The 18,288-nt window shown below is 38.9% G+C and overlaps 1 protein-coding gene across 1 annotated transcript; it reads right to left on the bottom strand.

Annotated features, from left to right (window-relative positions):
- Window positions 1-5,330: 5,330 nt before the first annotated feature.
- On the bottom strand, window positions 5,331-18,288 carry LOC311444913 (uncharacterized protein). The gene is made up of 3 exons (XM_084536386.1): window positions 18,196-18,288; window positions 17,362-17,991; window positions 5,331-11,752 (listed from the first exon to the last, which is right to left on the bottom strand). The coding sequence occupies exons 2-3, from the start codon at window positions 17,964-17,966 to the stop codon at window positions 11,707-11,709; spliced, it is 651 nt and encodes a 216-aa protein (XP_084392512.1). The 5' UTR covers window positions 17,967-17,991; window positions 18,196-18,288; the 3' UTR covers window positions 5,331-11,706.

An 18,288-nucleotide genomic window follows, 5' to 3' on the forward strand; every position in this document is an offset into this window, starting at 1 on the left:
TGCTTGTAATACGCCTCAAATATTTTAAAAGACTGAACTATGTTTTAAAATAAATGATAATAACTACAAACCATGTCAGCATTGGGAACAGTGTATGTAAATTCTTAGGTAAGGAAAAACTCTTAACAAACATTCACTAACTTCTCTGGCGGCTAGCAAATGTGACGCCCATCTACAAGAAGGGCCGGAGGGCAGACCCGGGAAACTACAGGCCTGTCAGTTTGACCTCAGTGCCAGGAAAGCTCATGGAGCAGATCCTCCTGAGAGTCATCATGCAGCACTTGCAGGGGAAGCAGGCGATCAGGCCCAGTCAGCATGGGTTTATGAAAGGCAGGTCATGCCTGACGAACCTGATCTCCTTCTATGACAAAGTGACGCGCTGGGTGGATGAGGGAAAGGCTGTGGATGTGGTCTACCTTGACTTCAGCAAGGCTTTTGACACCGTCTCCCACAGCATTCTCCTCAAGAAACTGGCTGCTCTTGGCTTGGACTGGCGCACGCTTCGTTGGGTTAGAAACTGGCTGGATAGCCGGGCCCAAAGAGTCGTGGTGAATGGAGTCAAGTCCAATTGGAGGCCAGTCACTAGTGGCGTCCCCCAGGGCTCGGTGCTGGGGCCGGTCCTCTTTAATATCTTCATCAATGATCTGGACGAGGGCATCGAGTGCACCCTCAGTAAGTTCGCAAATGACACCAAGTTAGGTGCGTGTATCGATCTGCTTGAGGGTAGGAAGGCTCTGCAGGAGGATCTGGATAGGCTGCACCGATGGGCTGAGGTCAACTGCATGAAGTTCAACAAGGCCAAGTGCCGGGTCCTGCACCTGGGGCACAATAACCCCAAGCAGAGCTACAGGCTGGGAGAGGAATGGTTGGAAAGCTGCCAGGCAGAGAAGGACCTGGGAGTGATGGTGGATAGTCGGCTGAATATGAGCCAGCAGTGTGCTCAGGTGGCCAAGAAGGCCAACGGCATCCTGGCTTGTATCAGGAACAGTGTGACCAGCAGGGCTAGGGAGGTGATCGTCCCCCTGTACTCAGCTCTGGTGAGGCCGCACCTCGAGTACTGTGTTCAGTTTTGGGCCCCTCGCTACAAGAAGGACATGGAGGTGCTTGAGCGGGTGCAGAGAAGGGCGACGAAGCTGGTGAGGGGTCTGGAGAACAAGTCCTATGAGGAGCGGCTGAGGGAGCTGGGCTTGTTCAGCCTGGAGAAGATGAGACTCAGGGGCGACCTTATCGCTCTCTATGGGTACCTCAAGGGAGGCTGTAGCGAGGTGTTGGCCTGTTCTCCCACGTGCCTGGTGACAGGACGAGGGGGAATGGGCTTAAGTTGAGCCAGGGGAGTTTTAGGTTAGATGTTAGGAAGAACTTCTTCACTGAAAGGGTTGTGAGGCACTGGAACAGGCTGCCCAGGGAAGTGGTGGAGTCACCATCCCTGGAAGTCTTCAAAAGACGTTTAGATGTAGAGCTTAGGGAAATGGTTTAGTGGGGACTGTTAGCGTTAGGTCAGAGGTTGGACTCGATGATCTTGAGGTCTCTTCCAACCTAGAAAATTCTGTGATTCTGTGATTCTGTAACTGCATTATCTTCTGAGAAAGTCATCTTAGTTTTAAATAAATCTTGTGTTCAAACATCATATATTTGGCTAAATCTAAATATCTCTTAGTTAAAAGCTGTAAAATACTTTCTAGCTACATTCCTGCAGCCTTGTATTTCAACATAAAGCTAACGTGCAGATACAAGTCTGTATGCCCATTCCTTTTTACTATTTCTGGAAAAGGTTCAAACAGATTTAGATTTATCAGATATACCAGATTTATTAGATATACCAGATATTCCAGAATTGGCTTGTTTGATACATTTCTTTGGAAGAGACATTTGCTTCTAAATTGTGCTAAGGTATTTTCCAGGGTCCCAGACAATCTGAGACAAAACTTCAATGGATATAAACTGGCACAATATCACTTGACTCAATGCCTATGTATACCAGCCAATGTCTGATTCTAATTTTTTACTCTAGACTTGATGTAACAGCATGCAGTATAACAGCATGAGTAACAGGTTCCCCATTAAGATCTCATTTCATTACTCTAAAATTTAACAACACATTTAAGATCATTCAGGTCAAATTTTGTGTCTGAAACAGTCTTCCTCATGAAAGAAGATAGTTGGTTTGGGAGATCTAACCTAACCTAATAGAACCTGATGACAAAAAATAAAATTAAAATCTCCTTTAGGCAGGATAATGAGTCTAAAGTGCTGTATCAGTAGTCTTTTATGATGTATGAACTTTATTTTACCCTGAAAATTAAATCCATCATACCCAATATAAGACAACTATTATTATTAAACCATATTCACTTCCATTTAAAAGAAGAAACAAATACTAACTTAGAATAGATGAATTATAAGCTCCTCACAGATATTTGTACTTTGCACAAACTAAGGAAATACATTCTTAGACCTCAGAAGAACAATGCCATCTGTGGCTGTGCTTGCCACATGTGATTTGTCTTATGAAATATATGCTGCAAAGATGCTGGTGCTAAGGTGAAAGGCAATCTAGCCTTTCAGCAGTGCATGGCTCCTGTAGGCAGAGAGTCAGCTAACGTGGTGCCTTCCTCCTTGCTTCAGTACTCTGTCTTTATTTATACACAGGCCTACATGAGTTCTGTTGCTCCAGAGCTAAAAACTCTGAGGAATGGTGACCCATTCACATCCTCATTCCTTTGTGCTGCAGTCAAGACACAGGATTTTCAAGATATGGGCTATCTACTGATTATCACAATATAGAATGTCAGAAAACAGATTATCTGCTTATTTGCACAATACAGAAGTCTGATGCCATGAAATTACAGGCACTCTGGAGGAATCGCATTGCAGCACAAGAATCTGTTGACCTCACAGAAGACTTAAACTGAAATGTACATCTTATTACCCTCTTGCTAGATTGATCGCGTTCTGAATCTGAGCTATGCTTAGCACCAGTTGCTTACTTGTAGAGTATTCTCCTATATCACGAGACATCTAATTTCAGTGTGTTGTCTTCTGAAGGTCATATCCTGTACCTGAATTTACAAGTGTAGATCTCTATACGAGAGGAAAATCCCAACTTGCTAGGGTTTACTATAGAGACACCACAGGAATTGCTGTAAAAGTTCAGTGTCTGGTCTGTCTAAATTCTAATACTCTAAATTTGTGAATCAGAAAAAAACCATCAATGACAGAAAAAGCGATAAAAGAAATTAATTTAATAAACAAATAATTGGAATTTACTAATATATTAAGTTACAGAACATATTAATTAATTGAAAATATTTAGCATGCCAACAGCAATACTTCTGTTCTATTAGCCTGAGAGTACTCTAGTTTAAAAAATAATTACCTCTAGTAGACTAATATTAATATGGTGAATAAATATGCCACCAAGAAAATTATTTATGTTTTTAAGAAAGCCAAGCATCTGCACACAAACAATTTCTGCCCTACAGCAGGATGTTATTCTGTGTTTGAGAACACAGAGGGAAAAAAGCCTTTGCTCTTTCTCTTTGGAGACAGACAGGAGCATGTTTATTTTTACCAAATAGCCATACATATATGCTGCTATCTTTTGGGAGCATTCAGTTGCTGGAAGAGTAAGACTTTTATTCCTTACAATAAACATCTTGCATGTGCCTCCCATGTGTGTGCAGTAAATAAAGGAGGAAGGAAGTCCTGAAAGACTTCCTATGTATTTACTTGTGAGCTCCCAGTGGAAAACCAAGGCAAAGGACACAATTCTCATAGAAATGGGCAAAGGTATCCACATTCCACAGTGCCAAGCAACCATCAAATCCAGAAGAAATTCCTGGTCTTCATTCTTGCCCTACTTCAGGCATCTGGGAGTCATTGAAGTCTTGCAAATAATATAGAATATTAGAGCTCTGGTTACTGATTATCTTGCTAAGGTATATATTTCTTCTATCCATCCTGATTTTCTTTTCACTTTGTCCCATATTGTGAAACAGGATATTAAAACAAGTTCTTCATATTTCTTTGACAGAGTGTAACAACATTTTCCAGGCAAAACACGTCACAATTTTCTCCAGAGTATTGTTATTTCTCTACAGCCATAAAAGCTGGCATACCATAAATGTCAATGGTGCTTAAAAGCCTGTCTTGGTGGAAAAAGGACTGTAGAAATAGTATGGATACTTTTGCAAGGAAAAAACAAACAAACAAACAAAAACTTTTCTAGAATAACTGTTCAATAAAATATGCCAAAATTTAATTAGGGTGTAGGATAAAAGTCTATCCTGCAACATGGGAAGAAACCTTGTTTTCTTTATGCTTTTATTATTTGTAATTAATGTACTCACCTCGAATTTTTACCAGTAGCCCCGATAATGCTTCATTATGTGTTATCCCTCTGTTTCTCCCTGTTTATATCATGCCATGTACCATTACAAAAAGGTAAATAATAGTGGTATTTGGGATATGTATGGGTTTCTAATAATATTTACTTTGGCAAATTTTAGTTCAAATACAGATTTAGTGGCAATATCAAGTCAATCCCAATCTGTTTAAGGCAGGTATGCCTGTATCACAGAAACAATCGGGAAGGAACTGAAGGTGTTCTGCATGGAGGTGTGCAGCAGAACCCATCACAGCACCTATTTTGTACCATATCTAAATACATGGTGTCTAATTTACAGTAACTACAAAAGGCAAAAATGTGGAAACTGGACCCCAATATCCACAGTTAAAGTGAAAAGATAAGCAGGAAATGCTTATTTTTAATCTAATGAAGTCACTAGTCAAATTCTGTTTATCACACCTTTTGCTTAGTGTAGTTGCTTATGCTCATCAATGTAGAACTTGAACTCGTATATCTGTACCAGCTGAAAGCACGTAACCATGATGTAATGGAGGAGGGTGTACAAAGGAGGCAGATACATTGAGGAATTCAGCATAAACAGAAAAAAAAATTATATATATATATATATATATCTACAGCAGTGAAAGCTCCAGTTACTAAGAATAGAAAATGTTTTCTTCAGCAGGACAATTTGGGCATTGACCAATTATTTTTCATTTTTTAGCTGCAGAAAACTTTTCAACATGTTCAAGTGTACTAATAAATTCATGATACAACTCCTGATACTGCTTATCAACTTGTCTTGCATGGCAGTTTTTCTTAACTTGCAAAAAAAAAAAAAATGTTTATCTTTTTGCTACACTCAAAGCAAGCGGCAGAACTGGAAGTTCCTGTGAGAAGCAGCTGGCAAGAGGCCTGCAGTCAAGAAGGACTTTGGTTTGCAGTATTTTATTTTTCATTCCTATGCCTTTTTTCTACACTCTGATGCTAAAGATTGGTAATGAGTAGCTACAGCACGAAGTACCAAAATAAAACAAAACAAAATAAAATAAAAATACAGGATCTAAAAACTATTATTTATTCTTCCCAGTTTTTGTAACACCTTAGTACCAAACACATAGATTAGGACTAGGAGATGCAGAATCACAGATTGGAAACCAAGTGCCTGTTCCCCCAAATATGTTCCATCTTACTGTTCTAACACTGCTGTATTCTGAGGTGTTAGTGTGAGATAATGAAGGTTTTTTAAAAGTTTTGTAGATAGAACAGGAAAGTACATTTTTCAAGTTCTCTGTGGTGCAGATAAAAGGTGAGAATATGTCCTTGGGATGTGTTTAAACGTGAATGCTATCTAATATTGTGCTGCACTGGAAATGTTAACTTTTAAAATAAGATAAAAATGCTGATAGAGGTATTTTTACATACTCAGCAGAATTTGGCATTCAATATACTGCTCTGCTCATGTTACCACCTAGTGAAATCAATTACAACTACAACTAAAAAGTTTGTCATGAAGGATCAGGGTTGTGGGCTGTTTTTCAATCCCATATAAAAAGTGATAAAGGAAATTTTCTTGCATTTAGGTGAGGTGAAGCTCTCTCTAGAGCAGCTCTCCATTTCTTGCTAGCTTGCAGGTCACAGCCAAGAAAAAGCCAACAAAGCCAGACCCTTCAAAAAGCAGTGATGGAAGAGCATGAGCCTCCACTGTGCACATTCCCCAGCTCCTTTCCCTACCTGCCAGGCAAACCACAGTGCTGCGCAGCCCCTATGAAGGCAGGCTTCTGGCTACCAGCCCTCCACGCTAGATGCACACCTGCATCCGGGATGTGATGCGCTCAGTGTCCTGCTTTACAAGAAAATCAAGAGGCTTGAACTGGCTAATTGGTGTAATTTTTCCACTCACATACCACACTGAGATGTTAGCATGAGGTGCATTATCAGGAAATTGCAGCTGTGGTGCAGTCTTTACTTTCTGGCAGGAGTGTCTTGAAACAGTTACCTTTTTTTTTTTTTTTTTTTTGACTTCCTAGAACTTTCTGTTTATTAACTGGATAGCATGCAAAGGAGGAGATAGGAATAAAGCTGGTACAGGAAGATACTATGTTTAAGGCTAGAACTGACTTGTGTTGGCCCACTATTCCAGATTAAACTGCATTCTGAAATGAGTTTGTGGCTGTAACTGTTCCCTCTGATCAGTGAAGTGCATGCAACTGCAGCTCGCCTTGCTTAGGTGCCTTGTGGTGCTGCCTGGGAGTGGCTCAAGGACAAATCAGAGCACAGACCTGGACCCAGGACCTCCTGAATTTTGAACATTCATGTCCTAGTGCTCAGGCTGGAAACAAAACTCCATGATTTCCATTCTGATATGTTTTAAGTAGGGTTTTATTTTCCTTTTTGATTTTAGATGTATCCAGAGTTTTACAATAATATTATAAGATTCTAGTACAAATTAGAGTGATTTTTATCAGATAAGATGATTTCATGCAAATTATCAAGATATTAACTATTTGCATATGAATCTAGATTATATCACAGAGTCTATGTTTTATTCAAGCTACAATTTAAAAATCTTCTGGACACATTCAATTCTCCTTAATGCCAACTCCATGGCAATGGATAATTTTGTTATGGATTAGTTCAGAACTCCAAAAAAGACTAGCACAGATTCCTTGGCTTTATATATGAATATCTTAGTGCTTCCTCTGCTACAAAATTAACCTGCTGCAATCTAGTTAGATATGCATGCTGCGCTCATCATTGAGGTATCTGGAAGCCTCAGACAGTAGTCATAGCAAGGCTGCAGATTTCTCTTTCAAAGGAATATACAAAATCCAATTTGTCATTGGAAAGGTAAAGAAATTTTTTAAGTAGCTTTTTAAACAAACAAAGAACCAAACAAAACACAGTAACCATTTTGGCAAAAAATTCTAGTAGATTATTTATCAGGTAATAGCACCTGTCAAGTCCAACTACTGGATAAATTAATCATCTCCAGGTACTTCAGTTTCCATTTTAATTGCTTAAGTGTAAAATAGGTCATATTATATTGATGAAAACATGATTATGAAATGTGTGATTTCTTTTAACGACCTTTATTAACTTAACTTTATTAACTTAACTTAATGATTGCTTGTATTTCTGCACTATATACATGCATCTTCCTCCAGCTATAATTAAGATTGTCAGCACTGTACTCCATAACTTACATTTGCACTTGTTTATAACACAACCATAAAAATCCACTTCAGTCAGAATGCTGGCACTGGTGGTGTAAATCTGGGACTAAAAATGTTTATATGCATTTAAAACTTAAGGAAAATGAAAACAAACCCATTTACACATTTAATCAGACATCGATGGTAAAAAAATAACAAAGTTAGAAACATTTTAGCGTGATTGAGAAATGTGGTAGTGATCATTTATTAATGGAGTGTATTTTTGCAAGCATTTCTGCTCCCATAGTTAACCACTTAAAGGAAAGATAAATTGCAGACTCACATTGAATCTAGTCGGCTACCCTAACCCTTACTTCTGGCCGCATTCTCATCCCCTGCTTGGAAAACTAGCTGGATCTTTCTATAGGCTTACTTACAGCGTCTGTGCAGTATTTTGTCTCTTGCACTTGACTTGCTGCTCCATTTGCTGTAGTTCTTAGCTTTCCTACATCTTTCTCCAACACGGTGTGAAACTACGTGAAATATCTGAGCTTTTCTGAGCAGCTGTTTTGTGACACAGGTACAGCCCTGCTTCCTGTGTTAAAACTCTGCTTTGATTACCTGTGAAGCCACATGCCCTTCAGGTAGCAGTACAGGGTGCTGCACTTGTATCCTATCCCCTCAGTACTTGCTGAAGCAGAACTGATACTATCATAATTCAGTAAGAAACCAGACCTAATGAATCCAAAGTCCAATAACATAGTAAATAAATATTTTGAAAATGGATGAGCTCAGTGCTGTATTCTGAATGCCAAAGAATTGGTACACATAACATTTGATGTATGTTCAAAACCTGAGATAATAATGGGCTGCTTCAATAAATAAATGAGATGATTGCTTTACTTCATTTAGGTTCTCCATTTAATACTGGCATGTCTTTTTCTGCTTTTTTTGTTTATCTCATGAGGCTGTTGGTAATCACAAAAACTATATATATAATTAAAAACTAAAACGCTGGTAATGCTCTTGCATTCTGTGAAATAAAGTATTCTTGTATTACTCACTTCTTGGCACGTAACAAACATTTAATATCTTTTCCACTGTGGAAGTTCTAGCTGAAAAATATTACCTACTTAATACTGTCCTAGCTTTCAGAGCAACACTAAGAAGCTGTTGGTTCATGTTAAATGACTCTTGGTCCTATAACTCAAAGAAATCAAAATCCCTAAGAAGAGTCTAATAGAAATGTTCGTTTTGCTCATATTTGAAAAACAAACAACCAGTAAAACTATCATTTACAAAATATTTCATATCAAAACCTATCCCTAGCATATTCAGTGACAAAGTGCTGTTAGCTGCAGTAGACGTTTCTGCAGATGAGTTTTGCAGTCCTTCCTCTGGGGCTGTATCAGACCCTGAGCTTTTTGTAACATGCTATTTCAAAACAAAATAAGTTAAATACATAAAATAAATAAAATAATATGAAACAATATTTGAATTTGACATTTTAAGAATATATCACAAACCATGTGCTTGGTTAATTATTTTCTAATGATTATTATCCAGTGATTAAAAACATTTTCAAAATGGCAATTGTATGTCAGAGGATTCCTATTAGATATAAAAGGGGCTGCAATATAGTGTTACCAATTTTTATCCCCTTCATTTAATTTATCCTCAGGATTTCTAGATCTAAAGAAGTTTTGTATGACAGCACTGTTATATAACACATTTTACATATGTACAGAGCAAATTTCAGGGAGAAATCTTATTTTTGCTATGGCCTAAAGTCTTTGTACATAAATAGGTGTGCATGTAAGAATCAGCTGTTCAGGTCTACGGGCTATATCTCCAAGAGATTTTACGAAAGATGGCTTATGTTAAAAATAAACAACAAAAACAAACAAACAAACAAACATTTTCTGATATTCTTGAAAGATTACAGGTAGTAAAAGAATGTAATGTAGCACATTATAAAATACAAAAACAGATCAGTTTTAATGCTCAAAACTGTCACAGTGTTCTTTACATAGTATTGTCACAAGCATAGACCCCAAAAGACCTTAAAAATGTAATTAAAATTCCAGTCTGTTCACATTAACAGTGTCTTCTATATAAAGGTGATAAAATTTATAGCTCTAGGTGTGGTCCCTTCACAGATCTTTAATACCACAGAACTCTACAGAATCTGTGCAGCCTCCCATATTTTGAACACATCTTCAATTAGCTGCTGAGTCTTTAGGTAGGATCATTATGTGGAAATAAAAAGTTTGCTGAACAAAAAACTCTACTAATAACATTAATCATTGAATTATTCTAATACTTTGTAAGTGATTTTTATCATTTTAAAGGCTGTATAATCCTGAAGCCAGGCTGTGTTACAGCACCTTTCATTCACATCAGAAGGCACTAGGAATCATCTTGTGATCAACAGCCCAAACAGAAACACTGAAGTATTGATACAAACATTTAGAATTAATACAATGACTAGTTTTTCTTCTACTTTCTGCCTCTACATATACTTGAAATGCTGTTCCTTGCTGAAATGTGACCTGTGGGTATACTATTGTGCAACACAGTTCCTTCAGTCTTTCTAGAAAGTGATTTTCTTGTTATTGCGGTATTTATCTGGGCATCAAAAGTTTTGGGTTCCAGTCATAACAGTAAGCTTCCTTTGTGACCCATAGGACATGACTTAACCTGTAAGATTTTCCTGCCTGAAAAATGAGAAACACTCCTTTAGGAGAAAGATGATAATTTCCTTGGGGATAAAACGTTAGTATAAAATGGGGGGTAGCGTGTGAGTCTCCTGGCTAATTTCTTTCCAATGTTGCCAAGGATTTTGAAGGCTATTTGAAGATACTTGACCCTGTCAGAGGGGCAAAGTTTCATGGTATATTTATTATTTCTTTTAAGCTAGGTAGTGCAACAGTGCATTTTACATAGACCAGCTCCGTGTGTCCTACATACAGCTACTGAAATAAATACTACTGGCACTACACATGTCAAATGATGATATATTGCGTTGTGATACCCAGACAAAAACAAACAATATTTACATTTAGGTGTTCTGCCTTTTCCTGCAAAAAGCTGTGGAAAACTTCAGAATTTGGGTAACCTGCCACCTAGCAAGAACAAACTGTGCCTGGGAAATTGAGTGTGGGCACTGTAGTCCTGAATGTTCCCTACCCAGAGGGGAAGGGAGAGGAGCCGGGCAGCACCCAGGGGACTCTGCTGACTCCTTCTTGAAAAGGCCCAGCAAGGGCCGTGCCCACACAAAAACCCTTTGATTGGAAAAGCACAGAATAGCTGAGAGCCCACTGTGTCTTTCCTAACTTTCATCTCAATTTTCTTTTTTTGGGGACTGTATGAAGATATGATTGTGTGTGTGCATTTAAATTAAATAAAAACAATGGGCAGATCTTTCATTTGATACATAACCTGCTGTATGCTCTTAGAAGCAATTAACATTCTAAGTGAGATCCACTTTAACAAAGTCATTCAAATTAGCTGCAAAATGAGTCAGACTTTCAGAGACATACACACTGAATTCTTACCTTAAAAACAAGTTAATCATACCAATAGAGTGAAACACTCACCTTATGCCAAAATATATTCCTTTTCCTAAGTACCATGCAGTTATCAGCATGTCCCTTGGATTTATGACTTATGACATTTGTTTATCAACAGGTGGTTGCATATCTTGCCATTTATATTTTAAGCAACAGTAAACACAACTAAAAATAAGATAAACAAAATAAACTCTGGCTTTTTTAAAGTGCTTTTAGAGAAAAGATGTACTTATAAGCTAGGTCTTCAAGTAGTTCACACCAGGCCCAGAAACACAGAAGAATACTGCAAGAGCAATAAGGATTTTTAGGGGCATTATGATAGTGTAATGGAAACACATCTGCCCCCAAAAGTCCCTCATTTTCCCTGCGGTAAAGAGCCATGCAGGAAGTGGTGAATGCTGTGGAACATCAAGAATGAAACTATAAAGAAAACTTTTTTTGAGTTAGAGCACTTTTCCAACAATACTTCAGGATTTCATAATTTCCTGTGAGTCCAGTCCGTAGGAAAACTGCAGTTTTCCAAGCAGTTCCTAGCTCATATGTTTTGGCTGTATTACATGGTTCTGTCCATCCACCAGAGTGAATTGTGAAGCCCCTCTCTTAGAAATACTGTTAGTACTGGGAAGCCACGTTATGCGGAAAGCACAGACAGTCCAGGGCAATTTTTGTTCCTTTGCCTACCAAAAAAGTACAAAATAAAGCAGGATAATCATCATTAGCAGTTGACCTGCATCTCTTGTTTTTAAATATTTACTTCAGTGACAGTCCAAAGTTAAGTTTATGGGAAAAACTAATACATAATAAAATCCTACAGCATTGTTATGTTTCATTTTAAAGGATTTCAAAAAAATAACCATGTGGGTGGTTTTCCATACATAAAGACTGCTCAGAACACAAATGCAAAGAGGAATGCCACTTTAGTAAAGACTGAATACTCCATATTTATAACATCTAAAGCAAAACAGTTAGTGTACTTGAGCTGTTAGTTATGCCTATCCAATTGACATGCCTAAGGAAAAGTTACCCTTTTCAAGTAATCCACACTAATACCACCTAACGGGCATATTCTTCAATGGATTCCTGTAGCATAACATACAAAATATAATATTATTGAAAAAACAATGATCAGTTCCTCATATATTATTTAATATGTTGTTCTTTGTAATGCATTTGCTCTTTGTTTTCTCCTGTTTCAGTGCAGCAAGTGAACCCTGTTCTTTCCTCAGGTTCCAGAAATTTTATTGTGATCTCAATTGTTTTTTGTTGTTGTTGTTGTTGATGCAGCTCCAGCGATTTCAGTGGAGATATTGACTTCCACCAGCACCCCGGCACCTCCTGCCAGAGGTGTGTGCAGCTTGTGTTACGTGAGACAGGCCTTTTGTTACAAAAGAAAGCTTTTATGCAAACAGCAGCAACAGCAAAGCAAAAATCTAGATTCATCTGACTTTAAGTCAGATGTCTTCAACAATATTAATAGATAGGAAATAGAAATACTCCTTTGGTAAAATTACTGCATTCCATTATTTTTACTGACCCTTTTGGGCCAATGCTGGAACATCCAGAAAGGTTTTTTCTTATCCTTTCAACAAACAAATGAACAAACAAACAAAAAAACACATTTGTATGTGTCTTGTAGATGACAGAACACATTTTGTCTTTCTTTTTTTTCTTGTTTTCTTTTATTTTTATCTTTCTTGTTTTAGTTTAATTCTCCTGATCTACAAAACAAAAGAAAAACCATTACTTTCAAAAGTTGATGTCTAGCCCCTGTGTTATGTCACTTCATATAGAAAATCCATAAATCCCTTAAAAGGATTTGGACTGTCTGACTGAAGCTGAGCTACTTAAAATAGCAAAAGTGCATCAATATTACATTACGCTGGGGAATTGCAGCCTCTCCCATTAACAGCTAAATTAAAATATTACAGAAGTATTAACAGAAAAGCTGGAAATAGCTTTGCTTAAAGTTATCAATGTGTATCTGCAAGGTAAAAAATCCACAACCTGAGTTGGCACCTATGCGTTCACAAGTCACCCACATAAACGTCACCCTTCCTCTGAAGCCTTGTAAGCAGAAACTATTTGGGTGTTGTGACAACAGGCAAAGAAAGCTGAATCTTTGTTTCTTTTTTCCATGTTTGTGCCTTAACAAATTCCCTAATATTGACAGAGACAAGCATATGACATTTCAATGAGGTCTGTGTAAGTATTAACTGATTTGCACTGTGGACAGGGCAAGTGTTTGAATTCATCAAAGTCACTGATTTCACCAGGAGGTTTGTATTGTCAAGCTGCATGGTCTGAAGTGTCTTTATGCATGTAATGTAACCACTTTTCTACCACTTCTTCCACTACAGGTGTAGGTTCCAAGTCATAGCAATATTTTTTTTTCCTTCCTAACCTGCTAAATATGATTTTTAAGGCAAATAAGGAAGACTTTGGGGATGACACCTTTGAAAGATATGTTTTAAATATGTGTTCACGTTGATTTTCTGTGTGGCATCAGGCACAGCACTGCTGATGTACAATGTTATAATTGGGAGGGAAAAACAAGGCATAATGTAAGACTCACATCTCAGACATCTGCGTTCTTGCCCTGGAAAAACTATGGATAATGTCACAGGAAGGGACAGCTGATCTTGTAGCCTTTAGTAAGGCAAAATTGTAAGTTGTTGCAGATCATGAGTTTCCAACCTTAGGGTCATTATCGTCCTCTCCTTTTCAATGCATGTGTCAGAGAGGAGTCATGAAATTTTTCTGTTGTAACACGAGGTCAGGAAATGTTAAAGGCTGAGGCCCTGCTTTCAGAAGACTCAGACCACAGAGCAATCCCCAAAATGATGCCAGCAGGTTCTGGTGGAGATCTTGATCTCACTACTTTTGGTAAAACGTGTCCACTGGTTTCAAAAGTAAACAGATCAGACCACTTGATAATCCTCTGCTGATTCAGTATTTATAAGCTGTTTTATAAGCTTTAAGTTTTGCTTTAAATACTGAAAAGTAATTCTAAAAATGTAGATATAAATTATTTTAATCAGAAAACATAGCTAGTAGGGTTTTCAATTTTATAAATGAGGAATGCAATACATAATTAATATTTCAAAGTATTTTTTCAATAATTCATGACAGTTTTTATCTTGAGGAAAATTAATTTTGACTCCAAACATACTGTCTTTTTTTTGGTCTTCCCCCCCCCCCATTTCAAATAAACTGATCCCAGGCATCAATTATTAATGCTCTGGGTGCACAGTGCACTCCAGGAGTCACATCTCTGAGGCTGCCACCCAATCCTGCAAGCAAACTTTGTGGGAAAACCCAGCATGATGGAAAGAGATCACACTCTTACAGCCTAAGTGTGTAGGGGATCAGTCACTATTTTGTCCAATCATCATTAATATTTGGTTAACACACATAAGGTGAACATACATTTAAAGCTTGAGAGATATGTGTGGCATCCATCTGAGCAGAAAACAGTCCATTGAGACAGAAACAGGAACTCTTTCTATAGCCTTAGTAATGGGAAAGAATGTAACTAAAATTTTTGGATGAGAAAGACCTGCAGAACTATAACCACATTCTTAAACAGTGCTTAATAGTCAGTTAAATAGTTAATTCCATGTCTATATTAATTGTGCTCAACTGAATACCTGTGAATTTTATGTATCATCAATAAAGAATCAAAGAGAACCTATCTGAAAGGATTTCTAAACACAGCTGGTTAATGGGGTGTACAGCACCTCTTACTGAAGATAGCTGCACAAAATTACATGTTCCAATTTAAGAGCTTTAAAGAAAAAGCTCACAAGTAGCAGAGCAGAGTATTCTCAGAAGACTAGCGAAGAGGTCATAGGAGTCAAACCAGCCCAAATCTGACAGCTTGTAGTACTGGCTATATCTGTAGTGTATTCACAAACTAAGTACTAAAATTAAAAAAAAAAAAAAAAAAAAAAAAAAAAAAAAAAAAGATATTTCTACAGTTAAATTCGTAACTCAATTGGTTCCTGAAAATTTAACCTTCTCATAAATGATGCTTTTGAGCTGCATTATTTCATGCAGAATAGTGGCTAAAAGGCATGTTAGCAGCACAATTCTGACCTAAGCTCTCCCAAGGTATATCTCACTTTTAAACAAGTGAGTAATTTGTTGCACTGAGGTTTTGGTATGTCCTATTTCATATGTATAGTGATTATATAGCTATAAATTGTAAAAGGCCAGAATTCCATAGAAAAATACTGATAATTCAGCACAATATCCATTTGCCTGTGTACACAGATCCCGCATACAGTCACGTGAGATAGCACATACCAACAATTTTTTTAGCAGAGCACTGCTGTGGAACTCCAGCTGAATTTCCAGGCCTTTTTGAAGTAATCGAATTGATTCAGGTTTGAGTAGATCAGCGCTTAAAATGAATCTGACCGCAAGCATAACATGCGTACGATGTCTAGATATTCATGTGTAACTTAAGCAGGTGATTAGCTAGTATAAATTGTAAAAGCTATTACAGGCACATTTACACCAACCAAGATGATGCTCCTGTGTGTGCTTGCTCTGTATATGAGCCATTATACTCTCTCACAGAATATCACTTAACATGTGTTTCATTCTGCCTTAAATATATGTACGTTATATTTGGAACCTCAAGAAAGCTCAGCTTACCTATAAATGGTAAACATCTATTGGAATCCCATAAAAAAGTAAAACTACATCATTTAGAAGTAAATACTACACTGAGATTCTTCAGGCTATTGATAGCAAAAAATAAATAGTAGCATGGAATTGAACGGCTTTACCAAGCTCACACTTACTCATAAAAATATATTGCACAACTACTCTCAGAACAGCAATTAGTAATCTTTATATCGATTTATAGATACAGACCATGCACATGTCAGCACACGGGCACACAAGTAAAAAACAAGCAAAACCAAAAATGAAAACAAAACAACAACAAACAAACAAACAAACAACAACAACAACAACAGAAAACACAAAGCCAGTTGAAGAGAGACATCAAAACTGCAACCTTTTGTAAGCAGAAGACCCGAGGAGGGGACTGACACCATGCATGTTCCCAAGGACTGTATGTTGGTTTCAAGGTTTAAGGTACCTCTCTTTCCTAGGAAAGTCTTCTTTTTTCTCCCAATTTACTTACATCAAATAACTACCCTTTGAAACATAACTTTTTCTTTGCCTTTGCTGGGTATTTAAGGGGAAAAAAAAAAAGTTTTACAGGCTACAACAACACTTAGAAAACTATTTCTCTTTAACTTTGGGGAATGCTAGTATTTTCTGTTCACTTCTTACTGCTGATGACACCAGTAAAGTTAGGATGTTGCTACTTATTTAAAGCATGCAGTAGTGAGTAGCTTTCTGAGCACAGCTGTAGTTTAGTGCCAAAGTTAGTGTCCCCTGTAAGAGCCATAATGCACTGGTTTCTTTTGCAGAACAAAGTGACCACCAAAAGCGGGACTTTGTGGGCCAGTTGGATAAAACATAAGCTCATCTTGCCCCCAAAACCCCGACTCTGGAACCACAACCTTCAGAGATTCAATTTGTAAGCAAAGTATTTTTGTAAGATATGCCCAATCAACTGAGGGGATCAGTGCTTACAAAGGAGCTGATTTTTGGACTGATAAAAGAGGACGTTGTAGCCAAGTCATGGTATACACTCCTTCAACTAACTGGACAGCAGAAGTTGCTAGCAGTTATTATTTGCTGTTATTCCCATTTTATGATTTGTTTGTTTAGCTAAGCAGCACCTTCTGCAAGTGGCTACAAAATGACACAGAACTCACCCAGAATAGTATAGGGATTTATTAGTCCCAACACTCAAAGTATCTATTAAGATCTTTTCAATGTATCACCTCGTTTGCCTGTTCCTTGGTATTTCAAAGTAAAATTGAAACATTATAGAGAAGTGTGACATTATTCTATTGTCGCTATCTGTATAGCACACTACTGTACTTTCGCTTTACCCAAAATGGGTCACTTCCTACTGACGGTGCCAGCTTAGAGTATTCAGCTGGGTGCCCAAATCTGACTATCCCCAGCTTTAAGAATTTTTTATTAAAAAAAAAAAAAAAAAAAAAAAAAAAAAAAAAAAAAGCAGAGATCTGCAGCCTAAAGGAACACACTACTAAGTCCTTCCTTTACAATCCCTACCGAACTTCTAAATAAACCCGAGTTTTACTCATTATAGACCCACTTGGAGACAAGTAAATGCTGTCAGTCACGCCAAAAACCAATCGCCGCGCTTGAACAACAACAAAAAAATCACTGTTACATTTGTGCTGCTTTCGGTAATCCCGATGAACGCCGTCCGTCCCTGCCGACCCTGCGTGCTCGGAGACACCTCCTGAGGGAACGAGGCAGCGCTGGCGGGCGGGAGAGGGAACGGGAGAAGCAGAAGGAGGAGAAGGAGGAGAAGGCGAAGGAGCAGCCCGGCTTAGTCCCGGCCGCGCTCCCGCCGCTGCCCTGAGGCGGGGCCGCGCCGCGCGGGCTGCAGCCTCCCCTCAGGCCGGGCACGGGGCCGCCGGCACCTGTAGGTGTGGCGGGTCCCGGCGGCCCCCCGGCGGCCCGTGGCAGGTGGGCTGCAACCCCCAGCGGCCGCCCAGGTGGCGGGCAGCGGCCCCAGGCCGGCGGCAGGGCGCGGCCCCGGCGGCTCGGCCCCACCTGAGGGCTGAGGGGAGAGCGGGACCCCGCGGGAGGAGCGCGCATCTTACCGCGGGTCTCGGGGAAGCGGGCGGCCCCGGCCCCGGCCCCGGCCCGGCGGGGTGCCGAGCTCGGCAGGGAGGCAGCAGCCCTTCGGTCGGCGGCCGGCTTCTTCCGTTGGCAAAATCCTGACTCATTACATAAAAAAGATCGCCTCTGCCAGGCGCCCAGAAACATTTCTTCATCACGGTCACGCCACGAGCTAAACAAGAGGCCACAGCGAGGGGAGGGGGAGAAACAGACGGGGAAAAAAAAAAATAATAAAAAAATCCAGAAAGTGAGGGGTGGGGGGGTATTTTTTTTTTCCCCTAAGCACTTCTTCCTTTGAAAAAAAGAAGAAAAGTGCAGGGAAAAAAAAAAAAAAAAAAAGGCAGACCAAAGGAATAAGTGCAGATGTTCACCACACCTGGCTGCCACAAAGACACCTCTCCCCTTCCCTCCCTCCCGTGCTCGCTCCTGCAGCCCTGCCACAAAGGTGAGCAGCCGAGGGCTCCCCAAA

Source organism: Aythya ferina, assembly GCF_964211825.1.
Source record: "Aythya ferina genome assembly, chromosome: 15".
Taxonomy (NCBI): domain Eukaryota; kingdom Metazoa; phylum Chordata; class Aves; order Anseriformes; family Anatidae; genus Aythya; species Aythya ferina.